At 34.9% G+C, this 25,234-nt stretch overlaps 1 protein-coding gene across 1 annotated transcript in view; it reads left to right on the top strand.

Annotated features, from left to right (window-relative positions):
• LOC135846298 (neural cell adhesion molecule 1-like) overlaps nt 1-15,027 on the top strand; it is a 113,698-nt gene extending 98,671 nt beyond the window's left edge. Inside the window, exons 2-8 of the mRNA XM_065365300.1 lie at nt 4,215-4,386; nt 4,497-4,639; nt 8,512-8,643; nt 8,742-8,885; nt 9,004-9,194; nt 9,288-9,546; nt 13,970-15,027. Of these exons, the coding sequence (XP_065221372.1) occupies nt 4,215-4,386; nt 4,497-4,639; nt 8,512-8,643; nt 8,742-8,885; nt 9,004-9,194; nt 9,288-9,546; nt 13,970-14,205 (1,277 nt within the window). The 3' untranslated portion in view covers nt 14,206-15,027. The remainder of the gene's footprint in view (nt 1-4,214; nt 4,387-4,496; nt 4,640-8,511; nt 8,644-8,741; nt 8,886-9,003; nt 9,195-9,287; nt 9,547-13,969) is intronic.
• Nucleotides 15,028-25,234: the final 10,207 nt, after the last annotated feature.

The following is a 25,234-nucleotide window of genomic DNA, read 5'->3' as shown; positions in this document are numbered from 1 at the left end:
AAATTCTTGGTAATTTCCTGGTAAATTCCCTGTGATTTTCTGGTAAATTCTCTGTAATTTTCTGGTAAATTCTCTGTGATTTTCTGGTAAATTCTCTGTAATTTTCTGGCAAATTCTTGGTAATTTCCTGGTAAATTCTCGGTAATTTCCTGGTAAATTCTCGGTAATTTCCTGGTAAATTCTCGGTAATTTCCTGGTAAATTCTCGGTATTTTCCTGGTAAACTCTTGGTAATTTCCTGATAAATTCCTAACAATCTTGTGGTAAATTACTCGTTATTTTTTTGGTAAATTACTATCATAGTAGGTAAATTTTTTGGTAAATCACAAGCCATTTTCTGGTAAATTACTGGTATTTTTTTGGTAAATTACTGGTAACTTCCTGATAAATTCCTGGTAATTTCCTGATAAATTACTGGTAATTTCCTGATGAATTCCTAGTAATTTCCTGGTAAATTCTTGGTATTTTCCTGGTAAACTCTTGGTAATTTTCTGGTAAATTACTGCTAATTTCCTGATAAATTCCTGGTAATTTCCAGGTAAATTACCGGTAATTTCCAGATGTATTCCCAGTAATTTTCTGGTAAATTCTTAGTATTTTCCTGGTAAACTCTTGGTAATTTTCTGCTAAATTACTGGTAATTTCCTGATAAATTACTGGTAATTTCCTGATAAATTACTGGTAATTTCCTGATGAATTCCTAGTAATATCCTGGTAAATTCTTGGTATTTTCCTGGTAAACTTTTGGTAATTTTCTGGTAAATTACTGGTAATTTCCGATTGGTGATAATTTTTTGGTACATTGCTGGCCATTTTTTTGGCAATTGCTGGTAATTTATTTTTTTTTCAACATTACCGTTGATTTCTTTGGTAAATTGCTGGTAATTTTTTTTTGGTAAATTGGTGGTTATTTTTCTGGTAAATCACTGGTCATTTTTTGGGAATTACTGGTAATTTAGTTCTTTTTTGAAAAATTACAGTTGATTTCTTTGGTAATATACTAATAATTTTTGTAGCAAATTACTGGAAATTTTTTTTGTGAATTACTGGTAATTTTTTTGGTAAACTGATGATAATTTTCTGGTAAATGACAGGTAATTTCCTGGTAAATTACAGGTAATTTTCTGGTAAATTACAGGTAATTTTCTGGTAAATTACAGGTAATTTTCTGGTAAATTACTTGTAATTTTTTTTTGTTAAATTACTGGTCATTTTTTTGGTGATTTACTAGTATTTTTTTTGGTAAATTACTGGTAATTTTTTAAAGTATTGATGATTTTTTGGTTGTAAAAAGAAGTAGATATTCGAACTCCGCTTTCAAAATCCTAAGAAATGTTTGCCATTTTTTGATATACTGATTAACATTCAGTGTTCTCGAATTTGCAGAACAAAAATCAATTTTTCAAATCATTTTTTTTTTCATGTTTCAAAATTTGTCGAAATGAAGTAGAGAATTAGAAGCACTATGAGAGGTCGTATATGTATAGAAAGCAAGTGGGTATTTGAACTCAGAATCTTTGAAAAACTTGAATAACGAATTATCAAACTTCATTTCCAATAATTTTATTTTCAAGGTCTAGAGACTAACGGAGCAGATTGGAAGGGTGATGTCAGATAGGTCAGATCAAAGAAACGAAGCAATTCTAGAACTCAGTGCCTTTCAAGTACCTACCTAGTACAAAGATAACAATCAATATTCCACAAAAATAATTCAGAATTTTGAAGGAACTTTGAAGCCCTTCTTGTCCATTTCAGAGGTGTCGAACTTCAGTTTTAAAAATAAGATCGTTGTAAAAAAGATTAAAATGACTCTTCACTGTACGATCCTAGAAAATTTTTTAGATTCGACTCCTCCTACTCCTTCCTCATGACTCATGTCCCTTGGCTCATGAATCAGTCCAGCGTTGAATTACATAGACTGGGACAATTCTAATAAATGAAAATGGATTCAATTCAACTGGATTATTTTGTACGTGATACTTGTAATTTCAGTAATTTTTCTTCAGTAAAATTAATTGTGGTCATGGTCGTGTTGCGTAATTACGGTAAATTTCGGTAATTTTAAATAATTGATCGTGCTTGTGCTTTAGCCGAGGAATTTTTTCATCCGAGTATTTGAACTACAAGTTAGTTGGTATCTTACTAAAAGAGTGACTCTGTGTTTGCGTAATTACCGTCAATTTCTGTAATCATAGGTAATTACGGAAAATATTGAGGTAATTGAGGTAATGTTATGAATTTTTCAAGTAATCGAATGTAATAGCAGAAAACTCGAAGATAATCAGCATGATTTCACATTAATTTTTGATAATTACATTACTAGCGTAGTACACAAAGATGCAAAAAGAATAAAATAGGCACCTAATTTGCAAAAAAAAAAACACGATAATTTATTAAAATTTGAAACAATTTTTTTTACATAATTTTAACGTCTGAAATGTCTACTTAAATGGTATGAAATCCACTCGTTCAACCCACCTTGTAATTCCCTACCGGCGAAAAACCCTTCAAAAAAACAAATCCCTATCGAGACCCCTCCCCATCTTCCCATTTCTATACGTAATCCAATAACGTTAGAATCCACATCGATCGCATACGGGGAAATTTCCTTTAACGAATCGCTCAAGATTGGGTTGGGGGGTGAAAATCGACTAGAATAATGAGAAAATTCACAATTACCCATTAACCTTGGCCAAGCGGCAACTAGCGAGCTCAGGGAGGGCTAATACATTCGGGAAATTCGCGTGACTACGGCGAGCTTTATTATTCGCAATAAATATGTCGACTCGTACCCCTCACCTGTTCCTCGTAATATTTTAAGATGTCGACCTCATTTTAAACTTAGCATCGTTGTCGTCGTCGTCGTCGATTCGAATATTCAACGACTAAAATTCTGCTATATATACTCGTTCGAAGTTCGAAGTTCGGTCAAGGGAACGTAAGGGGGGGGGGGAGTATAGAGAGAACGACTTTTAAAACCACACAGAAGGCCAGCACTGTACCGTCGCGTCGATCTTCCATTTATCGAATTAATTTTCCGTTTCACTGTCACCATCGTCGTCATCATCATCATAATCATCGAGGTGAAAAAAAATCACCCTTTTTGACGACGAGTCCATCCACATCGTCAATTTTAAAATTAAAAATTGTTTTTGATTGGCAGACATTTTTAAATATTTACACGAGACCGAATAAATACCTAATGTCGTCGGCTCGGCGTTCTGTTTTTTACCAAGTTGGCTTCACTAACCAAAGAATCATCCAGCGTGAAAATTTCTATTCGAAAGTCGACTCGAATCGCGAACGAAAATTAATTAAAGATTTTCCATTATACTTATACTTGCGAAGATAAAAGAGAACAGAGTTGTATGCAGTGTGAAGAAAATGATACGGATTTTACATTTCTATTCTACTACGTTTTGTGTTTTCAATAATAAACCTCTTTCGTCCCCCCCCCCCTCTCATCATCGTGCTGTTGAAACCGTAAAAGTATATCATTCGAGCTGAATCTCACATCTCACCCTCTGCCAGATTCTCGTTCCTTATCCTAAGTATCTCAAATACTATAGTGGTACATATCTCGTTCTACGTTGACGAGTAGGTATTGCTGAGGAATATATTAACCTTAGGATTTTGACACACCGTTCAAAGGAAGAAGGAAAAAAAAGCCAAGGGAAACAAATAGCGTGTGCGAAATCTTAAACTGCTGATCGATTATACTATACGTGAAATTACACGCCGCTGGTTTGATTTATTCGGGCTGTTTTTTTATTTAAATTTGAATAAAACGTTTACTTTCTCGAAAGCTCGAATAGGGTTGGATTCTTTATACACCGAATTCTGTTTTATTAAAAGCATCGTTCGTAGATGTCAAAAAAAAGGAAGAAAGGGGTTGAAGGGGGGAGGGAGGGGAAATAAGGTAGTCACGCGATTTTACAGTAACGAACTGTGTACCCTTTTCCCGGATCCAATTGCCGTTTAATCCGGTATTTAAAAATTTATCGGTTTAATTAGTTTGTCTATTGTGTAATGGAGATAGTAGCGTCTTAAGTGCTTTTACTATCTCTTTTACCTGGAATCCATTATTATTGTACAGTATACGACGTTCGGTAGAGCAGAGACTCGAAGTTGTTATTTTGTTAGTTATTTTAGTAATTAATTTAATGCTTTGGATGCTTTTACTACATAAAGGCTACCGTTGATTTGTTTATACAGGCGTTTTACTCGCTATCGAAGCGAACGAATTGGTGATTCTGCATCCGAACCAAGCAGTACACGAGCATGTGGAAGGTGAAGACTATAGTGCGTTTTGTGAAGTTAAATCGCATTACGAAAGTGTCGAATGGGTAGATCCGTCCAGACGTACGATTTCCGATAAAAGAACCGGGTAATTTATTTGCGGCGTTTGGCTTATGCAATTTTATTAACGTCGGAGGTTGCATTACTGCTACTTAGATGAAGGCGTTTGTTAATATTTTTTTGTCTCGATTTATACAGAACGGTTTTCGTTGAAAAAACGCAGAATATGTTGCAATTGAGATTCCAGCCTCTGAAATCAGCTCATGCTGGAGTATACACTTGTATAGCTAGTATACGCGGTGGCGCCCAGGAGAAGAAATCTTTTAATTTGACTGTCTTGAGTAAGCCAATTTTTTTTCCTTCTAATTCGATAGTATTATAGGCTATGATGAGGTTGTTGACCTTGGTTTGCGCTTTGAAGTGTACATCTATGTATGGATGAAGTGTGAAGGTGCTAACGTAAGATTGCCGACAAAGTAGAGTCGATCAAAAGAAAGGAAGAGATGAAAAGAAAGCGGCTCGAAGTGTTAGAAAATATAAACCAATTGTAAAGAGGGTTATTTTTGATGTGGAAGGTTCTCGTGTGGAGATTGGACCGCCATCTGTGGGAGATTCGAGTAACGTAAAAGTATCGCATCGCGATATCTGCTGTTGAAATGAGGATTTTGTGTTTGAGAATGTGGATGGGATGGTGAAGAGGGGGTTGAAAGCAGTGAGATGGTTGTATGTAGTTAAATGTCCTATGTTTGAGATTTCTGTTGACGATTTCTGCTAAGGTTGAAATTGGAAAATTCTGTTTTTTTGAAACGTTTTTCGGTTTGTTTTTTTTAGTAATTTATTAAATATGCCCGTACTTTCTATTTATTTATTTAAAAAATGAAAATTTTCCCTACCCTTATCCTTGTATGTACCTTACTCTCAGATATAGATAAATGAAGCTATACAGCTGAACTGCCGCAGTGTGCTCTTAATAAATCATCACTGAATAATTTATTCTAAATCACCACGAAAAATGCACTCGATATCATCGTGAAAAAATTCATTTGTCATCTCTCAAAAAAAAAATCATTAGAATTCAACTCCAAAACATTCATTATTATGTATTTAAATATTGTCATCACTCGAAAAAAAAATCATTAGAATTCAACCCTGAAAAATCGATTTAAAATCTCCGTGAAAAGTTCTAAGCTGAATTTTAAAACAATGAAATTCTAAATAGCTAGGTGAACATTTATTATAAAAAATGAAAAAATTTATTGAAAGGTACTACAAATGAATTCATTATAAAAAAAACACTCCGCATAGAAGACCGACTTTTCTTCAATATACATATCTTTTACGAACAAATTGAGTCACTTTTTTTGAAACATTTGTGTAGCAATTGATCCCCTTACAATCGAATCATTTACGAACGATTGGTGATTGAATAAATTGATTGATTTCTTGATGAATCATTCGCAAACGGATCTTCACGAACGGATTGAATAATTTTTGGTGAATCATTCGCGAACGAATTGATTCATATAAGTGATTCGATCACGAACGAATCGATTCATTTGCTTGATTTTTAGTGAATCATTATAGAACGAATTGATTAATAGTTGGTGAATCATTCGCGGACAAGTTGAATAATAGTTGGTGAATCATTCGCGAACGATTTCAATTGTTTAAAGGACTCTTTCGCGAACGAATCGATTCATTCACTTGATTTTTGGTGAATCATTCACGAACGAGTTGAATAATTTTTTCATGAATCATTCGCGAATGAATTGAATAATTTTTTGCGAATCATTTCGCGAACAAATTGATTTGTATAAGTGACTCGTTCGCGAACGAATCGATTCATTCACTTGAGTTTTGGTGAATCATTCGCTACCGAATTGAATAATTTTTGATGAATCGTTCGCGAACGAATTGATTCATGTGAGTGGCTAGTTCACGAACGAACCTGGTCATTTACTTGATTTTTGGTGAATCATTCGCGAACGAATTGATTAATAGTTGGTGAATCGTTCGCGAACGAGTTGAATAATATTTGGTGAATCATTCGCGAACGAATTGCAGAATTTTTGGTGAATCATTTACGAACAAATTGAATAATTTTTGGCGAATCATTCGTGAACGAATTGATTCATATGAGTGACTAGTTCACGAACGAATCGATTCGTTTACTTGGGTTTTAGTGAATCAGTCGCGAACGAATTGATTCATAGTTGGTAAATCATTTGCTAACAAATTGAATAATTTTTGGTGAATCATTCGCGAACGAATTTATTCGTATAAGTGACTCTTTCGCGGACGAATCGATTCATTCACTTGATTTTTGGTGAATCATTCACGAACGAATTGATTCATATGAGTGACTAGTTCACGAACGAATCGATTCGTTTACTTACTTGGTTTTTAGTGAATCATTCGTGAACGAATTGAATAATTTTTGGTGAATCATTCACGAACAAATTGAATAATTTTTGGTGAATCATTCACGAACGAATTGAATAATTTCTGGTGAATCATTCGCGAACGAATTGAATAATTTTTGGTGAATCATTCGCGGACGAATTGATTCATATAAGTGACTAGTTCACGAACGAATCGATTCGTTTATGTTCTTTATTTTTAGTGAATTATTCGCGAACGAATTGTACCTATAATGAGTTCCTGGAAGTGTTACAAAAATATTTTTAAAATGTAAAAAAAGTCAAAATTGTGTGAAACTTGTTGAAAAATCAATCAATTTTGTTTAAAAATAGGTATTGTGAAAGTTGTTAAAACACCGAAAAATAGTTAAATTCTTTTTATGACTGTTGAAAACAATTCAAAAATGCTTCAAAATTCAAAAAAATTGCTAAAATTGTAGAAAAAGTTTGCTAAAAAAACGTAAAAATTGCAGTGTAAAATACCTATCAAGAAAATTGCTCGAAATGTTACAATTTTTTTTTTTTAACTTGAAAAAACGTCTCAAAATTGCGAAAAATTGGATGAGATGAAAAATATTAATATTTTCAATAAGTAATTTTTTGAAATTGCTTGAAAGTTGTTCAAAATCCAGAATAGTTGCTCATTACGGACTAAAAGAAAAGAATTTTGGTCAAAAGTGTTTCAAAGTTCAATAAAATTTCTAAACGTGTTAAAAACATTTTCAAAATTATTCCAAGAGGGCGAGAGATGCGAAATTACCTACATCAATGTTTTTGAATAACCTCATAAATTGCGAAAATTTGGTGAAAAATAATTTAAATAAATTATTGTTTTAAATTACAATTTTTCAAGTTATTTATAATGAAAAACAAAATTATTGATAATAACAAAATTTGCCAACTTGAGTAAAAATTGCTTCAAATTTCTGAAAAATATTTCCAATTCAGAAAAGTTTGTCATGCTTTACATAAGAATCATTTAAAAAAAATTCAATTCAATAAAATACCGTCAATTTAAATAGTTTGAAATATTTCACAAAACTGCTGAAGAACGAAAAATCGTTAACCTTACTTACGTAAAATTTTTTCATTTGGAATTTTTTTATTTTGCATATTAGTTTTTTTTTACTATCTTAAGCAATTTTTATTCGATTTTATCAACCAAATCATCTTTTATGCATTTTTCGTGGAGAGGGAGGGAAAGAAGGAATTTTTAACAATTTTGGACTTTAAGGTACTCTCTAAATTTGAAACAGTCAATTTCACTGCTTAGCAGTCACGACATTTTGCCTTTTTCAAGCAGTAGTTTTTTTTTACTGCAAAACAGTGAAAAATTACTGAATTGGTCAGTCAAAATGATTTTTTACTGACCAACTCAGTAATTTTTCACTGTTTTGCAGTAAAAAAAAACTACTGCTTTAAAAAGGCAAAATGTCGTGACTGCTAAGCAGTGAAATTGACTGTTTCAAATTTAGAGAGTACAAAATGTAATTTCAACTATTTTTTAGGACTTTTTAAAAAAGTTTTGTACCTAATTTAAACTAATTGAATGAAGCTCATTTTAAAATTCAATCAGTAAGCAATTTTACAGGCTCCTCGGTTCTCCCCCTTCGTCTGCCTTTCAATACCAACTACCTAAAAATTACTATCTTATAGGTGTTTGAATTTCAGGTTCAGGTGTCTCTGTATGTTCTCCTTGTTCAGCTTTTCCACCACTTGTACTTTTGAATCTTTATCGTATAATTGATCGATTCGAGTGAACTGATTATTATTATTTATCATTTTATTCGCAGGACCAATAAAATTCGGCGATAAATCACGCCAATACTACGCTCTTCCGGGTACTAATGTAAGTTTACCTTGTGAAGCCGAAGCGAGTCCTCCCCCGACTGTCAGTTGGACTTTCAAAGATGCCACGATCGAAGGTAAAATATTTTACGAGCTTCTCGTACATTATACAGTATAATAACCGAATCATGTAATATGAAGGTATCTATCAAATTACCTATGGTTTGATCTACAGGAGATGGATATATTATATACGCTGATGGCTTACTGGTTAATAATGTCACCGAAGATAAATTTGGAAACTACACGTGTACTGCGTCGGTCACGACCAACAACAATGGGTTTACGAAAAGCATAGATATCGAGTTGAAAAAAGCGAGTAAGGCGAACCTTTTATCTTGAATATTGTCAATTGTGTTGAATACCTATTAGACTATCGTACGTAGTAAGTAGTGAATGAAATATGAAACTGAGACTTTACTTTGGTTATTTCGCAGTACCTCCAGAAATCACGTCGGTTTACAAAAATGATACCGTGCACGGTGTCATGAACAACGTAGTGAGTATCAGATGCCCAGTTATAGGAGATCCCTGGCCGGAGATAAAATGGATGAGAGATGGCAAAGAGCTTAATGCGGCCCAGTTTAATGCCAATATCACCAGCACCCCTACCGGAAGTATCCTTCAGGTAGAAAATTTTTCAAAATGTTTCGACATTGGATGATTTTGATGTACTCGTACATATGTATATTTACTTATGCGAATTTTATGATTTGTTTAGTTTGTGTTATCGAATGAGGAGCATTTGGGAAATTACACTTGCAAAGCTAGCAATCTATTCGATAAAACATCTGTAACGTTTACATTAGAAGTAGGAGTGTTACCAGCAGCACCTACGGTTTTAGTTCGAGATACACTAGACGGGAAGTTACGACTTGATATTACTCCAAATAGCACTGAGACCTTGAGTAATTTCCGAGTAACGTTTAAGAAATCGGAAGAAGACGAATCTTCTTGGAAAACGTTGGATTTTGGACTGAGTAAGTGTGTTGAATAATACAGACGCGAAAGAGGGAATTTCTCGATATGTTGGGATACGATTTGAATGGGATTGCGATTTTTCGAAAGAGCATGGTTTAAAATCTAAATACTTAAACCTTTCAGCTGCTCGAATTGATTTTTTGAAATTTGGCGAATTTTTAGAAAATTTAAAATTAACCATTATTGATGATTTATGTTTTTTTATTTATTTATTTTTTTCAAAAAATATTTATTTAGAGTACTGAAATTAATATCAACTCCTCCGACACGAAATTTGTAATTTCTGATTATTCTGGAGCCTCCAGCAGGATTTTCGATTTCTCCAGAATTTTGAAATATCTCCAAAAGACGTGGAAATTGAATTGGATTGCGGAAGATCGAGTTTTAGCTTCAATAAAAATATCCCAAGGGCTTCATAGTGCCTCGAAATGGTGAAAGTCGGATTCGATGGGGGAGGAGGGAGTGATTTGCCAATTTCAAAACGTATAGAAAATTCGTGATTAAGAAAATGCGATTGAGGTATCCACTTAGGAATTAGAATTGGATCAAGGTTGAGAATAAGCCACAACTCGATTTTTAGCTTCCCTAATTAATTTCCACGCATTTTGGAGAAATTTTTAAATTCTGGAGAATTCCAAAATCGTGCTGGAGACTCCAGAATTACTCGAATTGGTGAAAATCGGATTAACAGAGAGGTCTGATTCTAATCGAGACAAAGACATTGATCGATGTAAAGTTTCAAAAAATTTCCCTGCGAACAGGAAATGTTTGATTTTTTAAAATTTTCCAGTAATTTCAATTTTTGGAAAATTGTTGAAAATTCAAAAAAAAACAAAAATTGAATTTTCACCTAATTCACTTGGAAAGTTAAAAATTTAGTTTGTCCTTATTTCCAACCTTCCGAGTCGATTGATGATGGTTTTGAACAATTCCAGATCTCTCCACTGAGGTTTTTGCATTTTTTGAAAAAAATAATCGCTGAAAAGGTCATTGACCCGTCTGTCTAACTCCTGAAGGCGTCCAGCTTCTTTTCTGACCTTCTAAGGTCATTGACCCTACTGTCTGGCTTCTGAAGGCAGGTCTGCCCTCTCAAGGTCATTTATCTGTCTGTCTGATTTCCTGTCTGGCCTTCCATGTTTTTGACCTATCTGTTTGCTTCCTGAATACTGTCTGGCTTCCGGTATTGCTGTCCAAGGTCATTGACCCGTTTGTTTGGCTTCAGAAGGCTGTCGTATCGTTCACAAAGATGGAAATTCGAGTTTATTGGCGCTGAATTTTATTTTGCCCCTACTTATAGCGGTTTTTCGAGTACAGAAGAAACTGAAAATCCGCTGGAGGCTCTAGAACAGTTTGAAATCATCACCAATCAACTCGAGAAGTCAAAAATAGGGTGCAAACCAAATTCCAGCTTTCCTAAATTTGGTGAATTTTTGATTTTTGTTTTCATTTTTAGTTCATTTATGTACTTATAACATTTGCCAAAAATCGAAAAATGGATTTCATTTTGTTAAATTTTGTGTTTTGGGATCCTCTGGCGATTCCTTTTTGTACGGTTCAAAAATTTCTGTTCAGGTTACTCGATATCCGTTTATTTTGTTAAATTTCAAAAATCTCCCTTCGAAATACAAGAGGTGTGATATACGAATCTTTTTCCTTGGTTGAAAAAACGCAATTGAGGTGCACGTCTGCAAATCAGGCCAAGTGTGAATAAACTCGTTGAAGAGATCGAAATTAGGCCCCGATTGATTTGTAAATTCCTAAATTAATTTCCACACCTACTGGAGAAGTTTTGAAATTCGTGAGAAATTGAAAATTGCACTAGAGGCTCCAGAATGGCTCGAAACGGTAAACTTGGATCGGGAGCGGTGATTGGTTCAAATCGAGACGCAGCCATTCGTGCAATGTTAAAAATTTTCATTTAAACAGAAATGTTGTGATTTTTTCTTGAATTTTTTCAAAGTCCCAATTAATTTCCACGTCTTGTAGAGAAATTTTAAAATTCTTGTGAAACGGAAAATCGCCCCGATGACTCTGCAATGTCTGGTGGAGGAAGGGGGGGGGGGTTCGAGACATAGCAATTTGTGTAAATTTCAAAAATCTTAGAACAAAAATTTTGTGATTTTTTTTATTTTTTTATTTTTATGTTTTTGAAAAGTCGAAATTGATGAATAGGTATCTTGGAGAAACATAAAATCGCACTGGAGGCTGCTGAACGGCTGGAAACAATGAAATTCGTATTCCAAGGACGGGGGGGGGGGTAATCGAGACTTATCAGTTCTTTCAAAAATTTCTTTTAGAATAAGAATTTTGTGGAATTTTTGAATTTTTTCCCTGAAACCCCAGATTAATTTTCACGTCTTGTGGAGAAATTTAAAAATTCTGGAAAGATTGAAAATCGCCGTGGAGGCTCCAGAATGTCTCAAAATGGCTGAATTTTGATTAGGAAGAGGATTTGTTTTTTTTATCAATTTTTTCCTCTCAAAACCCAGATTAATTTTCACGTCTTGTGGAGAAGTATTAAAATTCTGGAGAGATTGAAAATCGCGCTGGAGGCTCCAAAAAGGCTCCAAATGGCTAAATTTTGATTTGGAAGGAGATTCGTTTAAGTCGTTAAAAATTTCCCTCTGAACAGAAATTTTGTGTTTTTTTGAATTTTTTCACTTGAAGCTTAAATTACCTATTAATTAAAATCCTGAAGAAACAGAAAACCACACTGAAGGCTCTAGAGTGACTCGAAATGGTGAAATTTGGGTTGGGGTAGGGGGTTGGTTTTAGTCGAGGCGCAGCCAGCCATTCGTGCAAATTTCAAACGTTTTCAATTTTCATCAAAAATTTGGGATTTTAATTTTTTTTTCTTTTAAGCCCTAATTAATTTCTACGTCTTGTTGAGAAATTTCAATATTCTAAAGAAACAGAAACTTGCGCTAAGGCTCTGTAATGTCTCGAAATGGTGAAATTCAGATGAGGAAAGGTGGTTGGAAGGGGGGGGGGTTAGTCAAAACATAATAGTCCGGCATATGACAATAGGAGTAATTTGCACCAAAAATCTACTGGAGGCTCCAGTAATTTTCAAAAAAGTCGCTGGAGGCCCTAAAATGACTTGAACCCACCTGAAGTCGTCTTCAGAGGGTGTTAAAATTGGAGTGTAGAGTAAATTTCAGCTTTCCATCTCTATTTTGATGAAATTTTGTGAAAATTTAAAGTTTCAAAAATCTGCTGGAGGTTCCAGGAATTTTCAAAAAGTCGCTGGAGGCTCCAAAACAACTTGAAATTCACCTGCAGTACTTCTTAGCGTATTGAAATTAGTTTTTAGAATGAATTTTAGCTTTACAACTCCAATTTGATGGAATTTTGTGGGAATTTCGAGTTTCAAAAATCTGCTGGAGGCTCCAGAACTGCTCAAAACGGGTTGAAACCGTTTCCAATCGATTTGGCATGTCGAAAATAGGGTATATCCCAAATTTCAGCTCTCTTGGTCAATTTGGTAAAATTTTGATTTTTTCCCTCATTTTTGGCCTAAATTCGATTTTCAAAAATTCACCAAAAATCGAAAAACGCACTTTAGCACTTGAAATTTTGACAGGTGATGAATTTTTGCATGATCTTTCGATCTACCTTTGTAAAGTTTGAAAAAGTTTGTGTAAGTCCTATGTTATAACGCAAAATCTGCGATTTCGGCTGACCTGTCAATCAAAATGGCCGCCATTTTGTAAGTAAGGCCAACTTTTTTTTGGCAACTTTGCATTAAAATGTTCCTTAGGATGTCCCCTTTAAGAAAAATGTTGTCCCGGAGGATCGGCGGGGGGGTGCAATTACTCCTATTGTCATATGCCGGACTATAATTATTCGTGCAAATTTCAAAAATTTTCCTTAGAACTAAAATTTTGGCATTTTAAAACATTTTTTCCTTCTGGTCTAAATTAATTCCGACGCCTTCTGCAGAAAATTTGAAATTCCAAGTAGACAGAAAATCCCACTGGACGCTTCAGAGTGACTCCAAGTGGTGAAATCCCGGGGACAAGGGCCAGAAGGTTGGTTTTAATCGAGACGCAGCCATTCGTGTAAATTTCAAAATTCTCCTCAAGTGGAAACTTTTGTGATTTTTTTGAATTTATTCGCCTCGACAGATTTGATATTAATTTCAGAACTATGCATTGTCCATCATTTTTACTGAATAAATAATAAATGTAATTTTTGGAAAAAGCTTGTATCGTCTAAAATGGTCAATTTTGAATTTTCGAAAATTCGTTAAAAATCTCAAAATCAATTCAGGCGGCTGAAATTTCCGTCGATGAGATTTCAAACAATACTTTTCCCAAAAATCGTGTACTCGTTCAAATCGTAGTTTGACATCTCGAGAAATTCCCTTTCGAATAAATTTTTCGATCGGTTACTCATCAATTGTGTGCTTTACGATTACAGAAGAGTCACCCACCAATCCATACTTGATCAATGATCTCGAACCAAAATCCGAATACGTGTACAAAGTAGGAGCTTGCACCGAAGACGACCTTTGCGCTTTCACCAACGTATCTAAAATAACAATTCAACCAATCGCTACCAGTTCGACGAGTACAATTCATACAGTGGTCACTCAAGTATTCATCTTGTTACCAGCATTTATTTTGGGCTTAATGCAACGACATCGAACGACGTAAACGATCTAGAGATATACTACAGAGACGATCGCGTATTCTTATACCTACCCCACATCAGTCGGTGCCCAATATCCGATATCCGCCTGAGAAATACTTACAATTACATATTATTACGGCGGATTTTAAGGATTTGTTTACTCATTATTTTATATGTACAACGTTGACGATTTTGCCGCGAAATTAATGTAACTATTAGTTTCATTTTTTTTCTACGCTTCCACCACGATAAAGCACTTCTTTTACAACGTCCTCCTCGTGTATAGTTCTCGTGGAATGAATTGTTGATGATATTCCAATTATTACGTTATAAGAATTCGTTTTCTTTTATTTTATTATTATTTCTTTTTCTATTTGTCCAATTATTTTCTAAGAGTATTTATCTGTATAAGCTGTTTTTCGCTATGATGTTTTGATTTAAAAAAAAAAAAAAAGTGCTACAAGGTTACCTTTGAAATCAGTTCGAGGGTGAGGGTACCTCGATCGTATCGCAACTCGCGGGGATGATTTTGGGTACCTCGTCGCCGTAATTGGAGCGATTGCGGTAATTGTTTCACGTATATTATGTTGGTTTTATTTGTGATCATGATTCTTTTATTTTTTAATCGATGATCGTTTTTGTCGTCTTTAAAATATCATTATCAATGTTATTCGATGTTCTAGCTATACTGTTTAATATTATAGAAATTCTAGTCTATCTATTTGTATTGCACAAAGAAAATTAACGATATTGTAAGATTTTTTTCTGTTTAGGTTGTTATTATCTCATTTTAAGATTTGTATCAATTGCTATTCCTTATGAGAAATACATTTTTACTACCGATATTTTTTGGTTTTATGGAGGAGGGTGAAAGGGTTCTGATTGATGAGTATTTCGATTCTTCCTAAAGGCAACTTGGTAAGTAGGACTCTACGTATGTTGAATTTTTTCGCCCTTGATAATTAACTTTTAATGATGTTACAGGATTTAGAGCACTGTATTCAGAATTGATCGGACTGGAGCAGAATGGGTGGAAATTCAATAAGGCTGATGGAATGCATAAACTTATGAAACAATTTTTGATCGTTCTTCAATGTGGATAATATGAGTAAATAGGTAAGTATTAAATATCGACTTATTGAGTTTTTTTTTTTTTTTTTTTTTTGAATCTCTGAGTAGCTACTTTACGTATATATTATGAGTTTCTATTGCAAAATCCAAACGCCAATTTGTTCAATTGATCGTATGTATTCAGCACATGAAAACTCCATCAACTGAGAGAAAAGCTAATGCAGCAGTCAACTGTCAAGGGAACCTCTTGAGGTGTCACACTCCGATTTGAACGGGATCGCGATTTTTGGAAAGAGCATAGTCTAAAACCCCCAAAACCAAATTTTCAGCTGCCCAAGTTCATTTTTCGATTTTTGGCGAATTTTTGAAAATTCAAAATTGACTATGTACCTCTTATTTTTGGCGATTTATGGATTTTTTAAAAAGTACGTACTTGATCAATAAAAATGGTCAAAATAAGTCCCAAAACCAATATTAACTACCCAAATCCAAACTTCACCATTTCCAGCCATTCTGGAGCCTCCAGCGCGATTTTTCAATTTCTCCAGAATTTTGAATTTGCTCCAGAAGGCGTGAATATGAAGTTGGGCAGCTAAACATCGAGTTTTGTATTATACTCGACCTGTTTAACGAGTTTATCTACATTTGAGCCGATTTTGGGAGTGACACCTCAAGAGTGGTGTTTTGACCAGCTTTTTTCAAAATTAAAAAATCCAAAAATTCAAAAGATGACCGTTTGTGAGGAAATTTTTGAAATTTGCGCGAATCGCTGTATTTCTTCAAGAACTATGATATAGTTTAATTGGTAATGATCCGGTGAGATAGTAGATATCAGCATGATCTATCCCTGAAGTTGGCTAAGAAATATTCCCTAGGCAGTGAATATTTACTCATTGTCCCTGACTAGCTCAGATAGGAGACTTCGGCATTAACCAATACACTATATGCACATTGTCCAGTTCTTCACCAAATAAAAACATATATTCATGCTAATCGATATGTTTATTGAATGATATACCGAACGAGTTCTATACATAATAATAAAAGGGTAAAAATAAAAACTATTATTACGTAATTCAATACAAGTGCATACTCGTATTGAGTAAAGTTTAATCTACACGAAACCACTTGAGTATTAGCTCAAATGATAACGTGCTATTTTTGCTATCCTACTCTAACTAAAACATGGTGAAATTATGTCTTTCGTCTGAGATAAAATAAGTATCTCCTATACAGCCACTAATACTAGGTGTATAATTACTCATTTCATCCATCTCAATTAATTATGATCTAACTATAATTAATTACCTTACACTTACTTGGACACTATGCATTTTTCCTACCTCTTCCGATACACTGACCAAAACTATATGTGTAGGTAGGAACGTCTAACTATAGGTTCGATGTATAGACGAGAAATACTTTCGATGTCTGGAAAATCGAAGTGTATTCAAAGGAACAGTATTTAATAACAATTAATTAAAACGTTCAGAGAAACACTAATTACCACACTGAAGGTGGGTAAAACATAAAAAAGTACAAACAGGGGAGAACCCCATTTGTTCTCACATATTCATTGTGTCGATATAGTTAACACATCATCGTTTTGACGAGGAACAAGTTACCGCGGAGTTACGAGACCAAGTAAAGTTCGTGGCTCGCCAAAGCAAGTTTGTGCTTAGCAGATTTTCATCAAACGAATATCATTCGGCGGGAATGAATGATCTGATCGCATTATCATACGATAATTAGGGGAATCCCTCCAGTTATTTAGGGATCCTATGAGCGCACGTATAAGTTTAGAAGAATTTATCACGTTACCCTACTTACAGTATATGGAATAACGCGCAGACTCTATTATAGAAACATATACAGAAGCTTCTCGTAAGGGGAAATTACGTGAATAATCACCTAGGCGGTGAGGGCAATCCTACTCCTCTCAACTAACCCCCGGAGCGCAAATTCTACCATTTCCAGCCGTTTTGGAGTGAAATTGACACCTCAAAAAACCACTCTTGAGGTGTCATCTCAAAATGGGCTCAAATGTAGATAAACTTGTTAAACAGGTCGAGTGTAATACACAACTCCAATTTTAACTGCCCAACTGCATATTCACGCCTTCTGGAGAAATTGAAAAATCGCACTGGAGGCTCCAGAATGGCTAGAAATTGTGAAATTTGGATGGGGGGGGGGGGTAGTTTTGGACAAAATACAGCGATTCGCGTAAATTTCAAAAATTTACACACAAACGGTTATCTTTTGATTTTTTTGATTTTTTAATTTTGAAAAAAGCTGTTCAAGAAGCCACTTTTGGTGTCACTCTCAAAATCTGCTTAAATGTAGGTATACTCGTTGAACAGGTCGAGTGTAATATACAACTCGATTTTTAGCTGCCCAACTTCATATTCACGCCTTCTGGAGCAAATTCAAAATTCTGGAGAAATTGAAAAATCGCGCTGGAGGCTCCAGAGTGGCTGGAAATGGTGAAATTTGGATTTGGGTAATTAATATTAGTTTTGGGACTTATTTTGACCATTTTCATTGATCATGTACGTACTTTTTAAAAAAAGCATAAATCGCCAAAAACAGTCAATTTTGAATTTTCAAGAATTCGCCAAAAATCGAAAAATGAACTTGAGCAGCTGAAAATTTGGTTTTGGGGGTTTTAGACTATGCTCTTTCCAAAAATCGCGGTCCCGTTCAAATCGGAGTGTGACACCTCAAGAGGTTCCCTTGTGAGGTGTAATGTTGTTTGAATTTCGAACCAGTGCAAATTCTACCCCAGAGATGAGCATTAATTTTCTCAATGCTGATAAATAGATGGTCCTTTTAGGATTTCGAAAGTAGCTAGTCAATGAAATTGGTCCCAATTTTTCGGTCGTGACCCTACTCCTGTAACCCCTTCAAAAGGTGCAAAATTTGAATGTCTGTAAAAAAATTCCCATCTTAGGCAATTTTTTTTTTTAAATTTGCAAGATTGCTTGATTGAGATCAAAATATGATTGCGACTCAATATTAACCCATGTTAATAACGGCAAACCCGAATGTAGTTCTCAAAATAACAAGTTTGGCAACGTTGCAAGGAGGCTGTGATTTACATGGCGTCTTATGGAAAAGTCTCATTTTTTTTTAGTTTTTTGAAAATATTTCAACATTTTGATTGAGTACAAGGGTGTTTGAGGTATGAAAAATGATCTTCGTTTCACGCTCTACAATTTTTGGGTTTTTCTCGAAAGCTCTAGCATCAATCGATCAAAAGTGACGAAAAGCTCAACTTTGAAAGTTTACAAATTTTAATCTATCGATGCTAAAGCTTTCAGAAAAAAACCAAATTGTAGAGTGTAAAACGTACATTCTTTTTCATGTTTCAACAATCCATATTGTGCTCACTCAAAATTTTAAGAACCATTTTCAAGAATCCGAATCATGTTATTTTCGAGCTTTGAGCTTCAAATGAAAGATCACATTGTAGAGCGTGAAAAACAGATAATTTTTTATGCCTTGTACGCCGGTTCACTCAGAATTTTCGGAAGAAAACCGAGAATAACGGCGCTTTTCCGATAAGAGACAATGTTAAAGATAGCCTCCAGCTCTGACGTCACGCAGTCTGCACCCATGATTCGTTCGAACGAACCAGTACCATGGTCCAACACATGCGTTATGTGCGGCAACAGGTGATGAGGTGGAATGCCAGCACCAGCGTTGTTTTGATTTGATATCAGCTGTTGCTTCTCAACATTGCCGCTTGTGATTTGTCAGTGTTTTGATTATGTAAAATTCAGAAAATTCGATTATGTATCTTAATAAGCCTCGAGTCCTTTATATTTTAATTCAATATGAATTATTTGTAATTTGGTAAGGTAAAATTTATGTTAGGTAGGTATAAGATAAAACTTTGAATTAAAATTCTATATCTGTTAAAGTATTTTGAGTGTGAGTTATGCATATTTATTAAATAATAGTTTTATCAAATACATAATTAATATACTTATGTTGCAGTTGCAGTCAGTCTTGGGGACCAGGACATTTGACCCATGCGACATATGACCCATGCGACATTTCACCCATGTTTTTATCAATTTTGGATTTTCACAAAACGACATTTGACCCATGCGACATTTAACCCATGTTCTGATAAATGTTTGCATCACATCAATATGCGACATTTGACCCATGCGACATTACACCCACATGAATATCCGATGTGAAATAGACATTTCGCCCATGCGACAATTGACCAGGGTAAATCAAAATAGCGACATTTGACCCAGGCAACGATTTAATTATAAATTGGCACATTTGACCCATGCGACATTTGACCCATGATGTTATTATTGCTGAAACGTCTCCTTTGCGACATTTGACCCATGCGACATTACACCCATCTCGGAACGTTGTGCGTAAGGCAAGATCCAGGTAATGCAGCGCCGCTGCCAACCTATAGATTTTTGAAACGTTGAATTTACCAAGGATGCAAGTTGTCAGTGTATGCAACTAACACGAATGTCTCCCTTTTAAAATATGTACTTGATTTGATTTTAGATGGTAGTGGTGAGTCGATCCTGATTTTTTTTTCAAACTGGTTCATTTAGAAATGCGACGGATGGAAATGCGTAGCTATGGTACAGCTACTTCCCTCTGTACACCCTCTACCTGCTTTATACTAACCATGTAACACATACTAATGTAACAGTAAACTGCTAAAGAGTAAAGAACCTTCCGACTTCACCCCTCCCCCCGATCACCACCCATGAATGAATGAAATAGGAAGACGCGAAGTCGCGAATGGTTGAACGGCGGAATCGTTATTTTAAGCATGTTGTACCTATGTATGTAGATGTACATAAGTACAGTTGATTTTAATTTTTATAAATTAACGTAAGTTGGATAGATTAGACAGAGACGAGACCTGTGTTGATATTTTCCCCCAGCGTTATACATATTTATATGAATGTGATACGTAATACCCCTAATTTCAAGTAGCCTACTTACAAGGGAACCTCTTGAAGTGTCCGCCTCCGATTTGAACGAGACCGCGATTTTCGGAAAGAGTATGGTCAAAAAACCCCAAAACCAAATTTTCAGCTGCCCAACTTAATATTTCGATATTTGGCGAACGTTTGAAAATTCAAAGTTGACTGTTTTTGGTGATTTATGTTTCCTTCAAAAACGTACGTATTTGACGAGTAAAAATGATCAAAATAAGTCATAAAACTGATATTAATTCCCCAAATCCAAATTTCACCATTTCCAACCATTCTGGAGCCTCCAGCGCGATTTTTCAATTTCTCCAGAATTTTAAATTTGCTCCAGAAGACGTGAATATGAAGTTGGGCAGCTGAAAATCGAGTTGTGTGTTATGCTCGACCTGTTTAACGAATTTATTCATATTTGAGTCGATTCTGGAAGGGACATCTCAAGGGTGGTTTTTTAACCAGTTTTTTTTCAAAATAAAAATATCCAAAAATCAAAAATTTCGAGTTTGCGAGAAAATATTCGAAATTTGCGCGAATCGCAGTGTTTTGTCATGAACTAACCCCACGAAGGACAAATTTCGCCATTTCCAACCATTCTGGAGCCTCCAGAACTATTTTTCAATTTCTCCAGGGGCTCCAGAAAGTCTGAAAATGGGAAAATTTACCCTCGTGGGCTTGATTAAAGACAAAATACAGCGATTCGCGCATATTTCGATAATTTTCTCGCAAACGAGAAATTTTTGATTATTGGATATTTTTATTATGAAAAAAGCTGACCAAAAAACCACTTTTGAGGTGTCCCTTCCAGAATCGGCTCAAATAATGTGAACACATTCGTAAACAGGTCGAGTAGGTATACGTAATACCAACTCGATTTTTGACTACCCATACATCGTATTTACGTCTTCTGGAGAAATTGAAAAATAGTTCTGGAGGCTCCAGAATGGTTCGCTGCGATTCGCGCAAATTTCGAATATTTTCTCGCAAAATCGAAATTTTTGATTTTTTGGATACTTTCATTTTGAAAAAAAGCTGGTCAAAAAACCACTCTTGAGGTGTCCCCTCCAGAATCGGCTCAAATGTGAATAAATTCGTTAACAGGTCGATCATAACACACAACTCGATTTTCAGCTGCCCAACTTCATATTCACGTCTTCTGGAGCAAATTTAAAATTCTGGAGAAATTGAAAAATCGCGCTGAAGGCTCCAGAATGGCTGGAAATGGTTAAATTTGGATTTGGGGAATTAATATCAGTTTTAATTTTATGACTTATTTTGATCATTTTTACTTATCAAATACGTACGTTTTTGAAGGAAGCATAGATCACCAAAAACAGTCAATTTTGAATTTTCCAACGTTCGCCAAATATTAGACCATGCTCTTTCCGAAAATCTTGGCCCCGCTCAAATCAGTGGCGGACACCTCGAAAGGTGCCCTTGTTAGTCTAACTAGTCTTGCACCATGCCATAGTTGCTTTTAGAGCTTTTTAAAGTGACGATCAACATTTTTTTTTTTTAAACATGGCAAATCATGTATAGGACAAAATGCTGTATTCTTTTGAATATTTTCCTCGTGTTTTCAAAAATAAGTACCTAGTTGGAAAAAAATTTAAAAAACAGAAGCAGTTGTTTGGAAAAAGAGAAATGTATAAGACAGCTAATGAAACTGTGATGAAGTTTTCATTAGATTTTCACCTACATACTTACGCGAAAAACATCGAGGCGTATTAGTGTTAGCTGTAAGTACTGGGTTGTATTTCTTTCGCCATGTAAAAAATTAATATAAACTGTGAAAAAATCATTTTTTCGGGTTGTAACCACTACATTAAACTAAAATTTGGAACATGAATCTAGCAATACCTACATAAGCGATATGTTAGTGCACTATTTCTTCAAAACATCCATTTTGGGAGTAAATTTATCAAAATTCATCAACTTTGAACTGAATAACAAGGTAATAATGATAACGTACTACACGATATATTTCTTCAAAACATCCATTTTGGGGGTAAATTTATCAAAATTCATCAACTTTGAACAGAATAACGAGGTAATAATAAATAATAACTGCACGATATAGGTAACTATATCTACCCAAATAAAAATTTATTTTCCTCCTAATTCATGGTCACCGAACTCGAATTTGAAGTCAATTTAATCCTCAATTCTCCAATATGAACCAAGCCCTTACATTGTCATGCAAATTTCACCCCAAAATTTTTTTTTGAAGAAACAGTATTAGGTATAGGTACCAACATATCGCTAATGTAGGTATATTGCTAGATTCTTATTTCAAATTTTTGATCTAATAGTTGCAACGCGAAAAAATGATTTTTTCACAGTTTATATTTTATTATTCACATCCATACGTTGAAGAAGTTTAGTTCTGTTCTGATCACTTTTTTTACTATACAAATCGTTAACTTACAAAAGGACAAAAAAAATTTGAAAAAAAATCAAAATTCGTCCATTTTGAACTAAACTAAACTAAATATACCCAGAAAATAAATGCGAAGCAGGTCTACCCACTAATTCGAGGTCGCTAAACTCGAATTTTGATTCCATTTTTATGCAATTGTAAACCCTGCCCCCTCAAGCGTATTTTACTACAAAATTCACCCCCACTACTGACAATTTTATTTTTGTTGAAAAAATAATCTACAGGCCTATCAATGGTGTTTTGATTCGGCCATATACAAAAATTCAGCTCATTCGGTTGGTTTGCGACCAAAATAACCCCAAAAAACGCATTTTTGGTACATTTCTCGCCTAAGTGAGAAATATCCATGTGCTGTATATGAGCTGTAGTCCACTTTGCATCGTGATCTTAAAAACGAGTAGAAATAGTGAAAAAATTCATTTTCTGAAGTTGTAATCGTCGGAAGAGCCTGAAATCTGGTACATGACTGTTCCAGTACCTCATTGATGCGTGTGTACAACAATTTTTCCAAAAAATAAATTTCAATAGGAGGGGGGGCGAATCTTGAGATAAACTTTCTGGTGAGAGTTCTGGGTTGAAAGTTGGGCTGAAATGGAATCATAATTCGAGTTCAGCGACCTCGAATTAGTGGGGGACCTGTTTGGTGTTAATTTTCTGCTCATTTTTAGCTCAAAATGGACAAATTTTAATTTTTTCGAAATTATTTTTTGATCAATTTATAAGTGAAAGAATTGTTTAATCAAAAAAATGATGATAACAAAAGTTGTTTAGCATCTCGTGTACTAATGAAATACATGGATTTCAAATGATTATTACCAACTTTCGTCTGCCTACTTCCCACCAAGTTGGGTAGGTAAATGAAATTAGGAAATTAACACTCGAAACTCTCATATTCCACTAGTACTTGGCATGCTAAACAAGTTTTGTTATTGCATTTTTTTCGATTAAGACAGCCATTTTCTTATAATTGAGCAAAACAGAATTTTAAAAAAATTAAAATTTGTCAAATTTTGGGCCAAATATGGCCAAAAAATTATCGCGAAACACGTTTCCTCACTAATTCAAGGTCGCTGAACTCGAATTTTGATTCTATTTTACCCCAACTTTAAATAAAAAACCCTCACCATCAAGTTCGTCCCAAAACCCACCCCTCCCCTCCCAAAATTTATTTTTTTGTAAAATTTGTGTACAGACACATCAATGTTCTACTGAAACAGTCATATACTAAATTTCAGCTTGTTCGTTTAATATTACAACCCCAGAAAATTATTTTTTGTTAGACTGAGACTTATGCCTATGTCCAGAAACTCGTAATATTAGAGTATTTAACCCTTCTATTTCGGGTAACACTGATTGGTACAGTCGCGAAAGAGGTTTAGCAGCATCTTTTGCGACTGGACCAATTCGCAGTTCATCAACGGTTGTCCGCGAATTGCCAAGTTAATGTGCCTTTTAGTCTTTGTGTCCTCCGGGTCCAAGTTAAAAGTTATTTCGTAGAATTAATTAGTGTATTTAAGTGATCCCTCCAAATTTGTACAATATTTTCCCTATTTCGCACGAGTTCGTGGTGCATTTTATGAATAATTATCGACTATTGACGTGTATTTCTGTGTGATTAAACTCAAATATAACGAATTTCGTCACGTATTCGTGTACTCTTTGTTAATTTATTATATTCGTCGTGTGTAAGGTACTTTTCGGTACTGGGTAGGTGAGCTGGGGTAAGTACTTATTTTATGCCAACTTGCTTTATTCGTTCTACCTTTCATACGTGAAATTATATTATTTTATCATTGGCGCCTGACGAGAATTTTTTCTTGCATGCAAAAAGTTCAAGTGCTTTCCATCACGGAATTTGCGCCTGTTAAAGTGATTAATTTTTAAATATATATCCGTGAAGCGCTTTTTATAATACTTTGCATTTGTTATCTACGTGTATTTCAGGGCAAATCCCGGAAATTCGCGTAAATTTTGTGCATTTTAAGGCGCGAATCGTCGAGTTTGAAAAAGCGCGGGAAACCGCTCGTCTGAACTCGATTCACCTCGTCACGCTTGATTGCCAACCCTTCGCGGTTGCTACGAGGTAGACTTGCCCTTGAACAAGTCGTAAAAACGCGCATTCGCGAACCGAGTGGAGTTTGCCGGCACATTCCATTCAAACCCTTTATTTTTTCTTACAGTAGCTCGTTTAGAGCAATTAAAAAAAGTCGTAAAATCGTTTGTCAAGTAAATTCTTTGGAATTTAACGACATGTCGACCCTAAAAGATCGTTTGAGAAATCAGCCGCGGCGTAGCCTAAATGAAAAGGATTTGCAACGACCACCGCCTAGTAGCTCGAAGCCGCAAACCAAAAACAAGAAAAAGGTAACTGCCGCACCCTCGATAATAAACTTAAGTACGCTTCACGAATTGGACGATCCGTTCACCGACGATGGAAGCGATCTACCTGTGAGTGAGGAAGAGTTAATGGACCCTCCCACAATGCCACCCGGCGAGGTAGAAGTCGACCACATTACTGAAAGATTGAAATATACCTGGCGGTATATCGATGGCCATTTTAGGAAA

This window comes from Planococcus citri, chromosome 5 (assembly GCF_950023065.1).
Source record: "Planococcus citri chromosome 5, ihPlaCitr1.1, whole genome shotgun sequence".
NCBI lineage: Eukaryota > Metazoa > Arthropoda > Insecta > Hemiptera > Pseudococcidae > Planococcus > Planococcus citri.
Note: the sequence above shows the minus strand (reverse complement) of the source record. Positions and strands in the feature narration are given on the sequence as shown.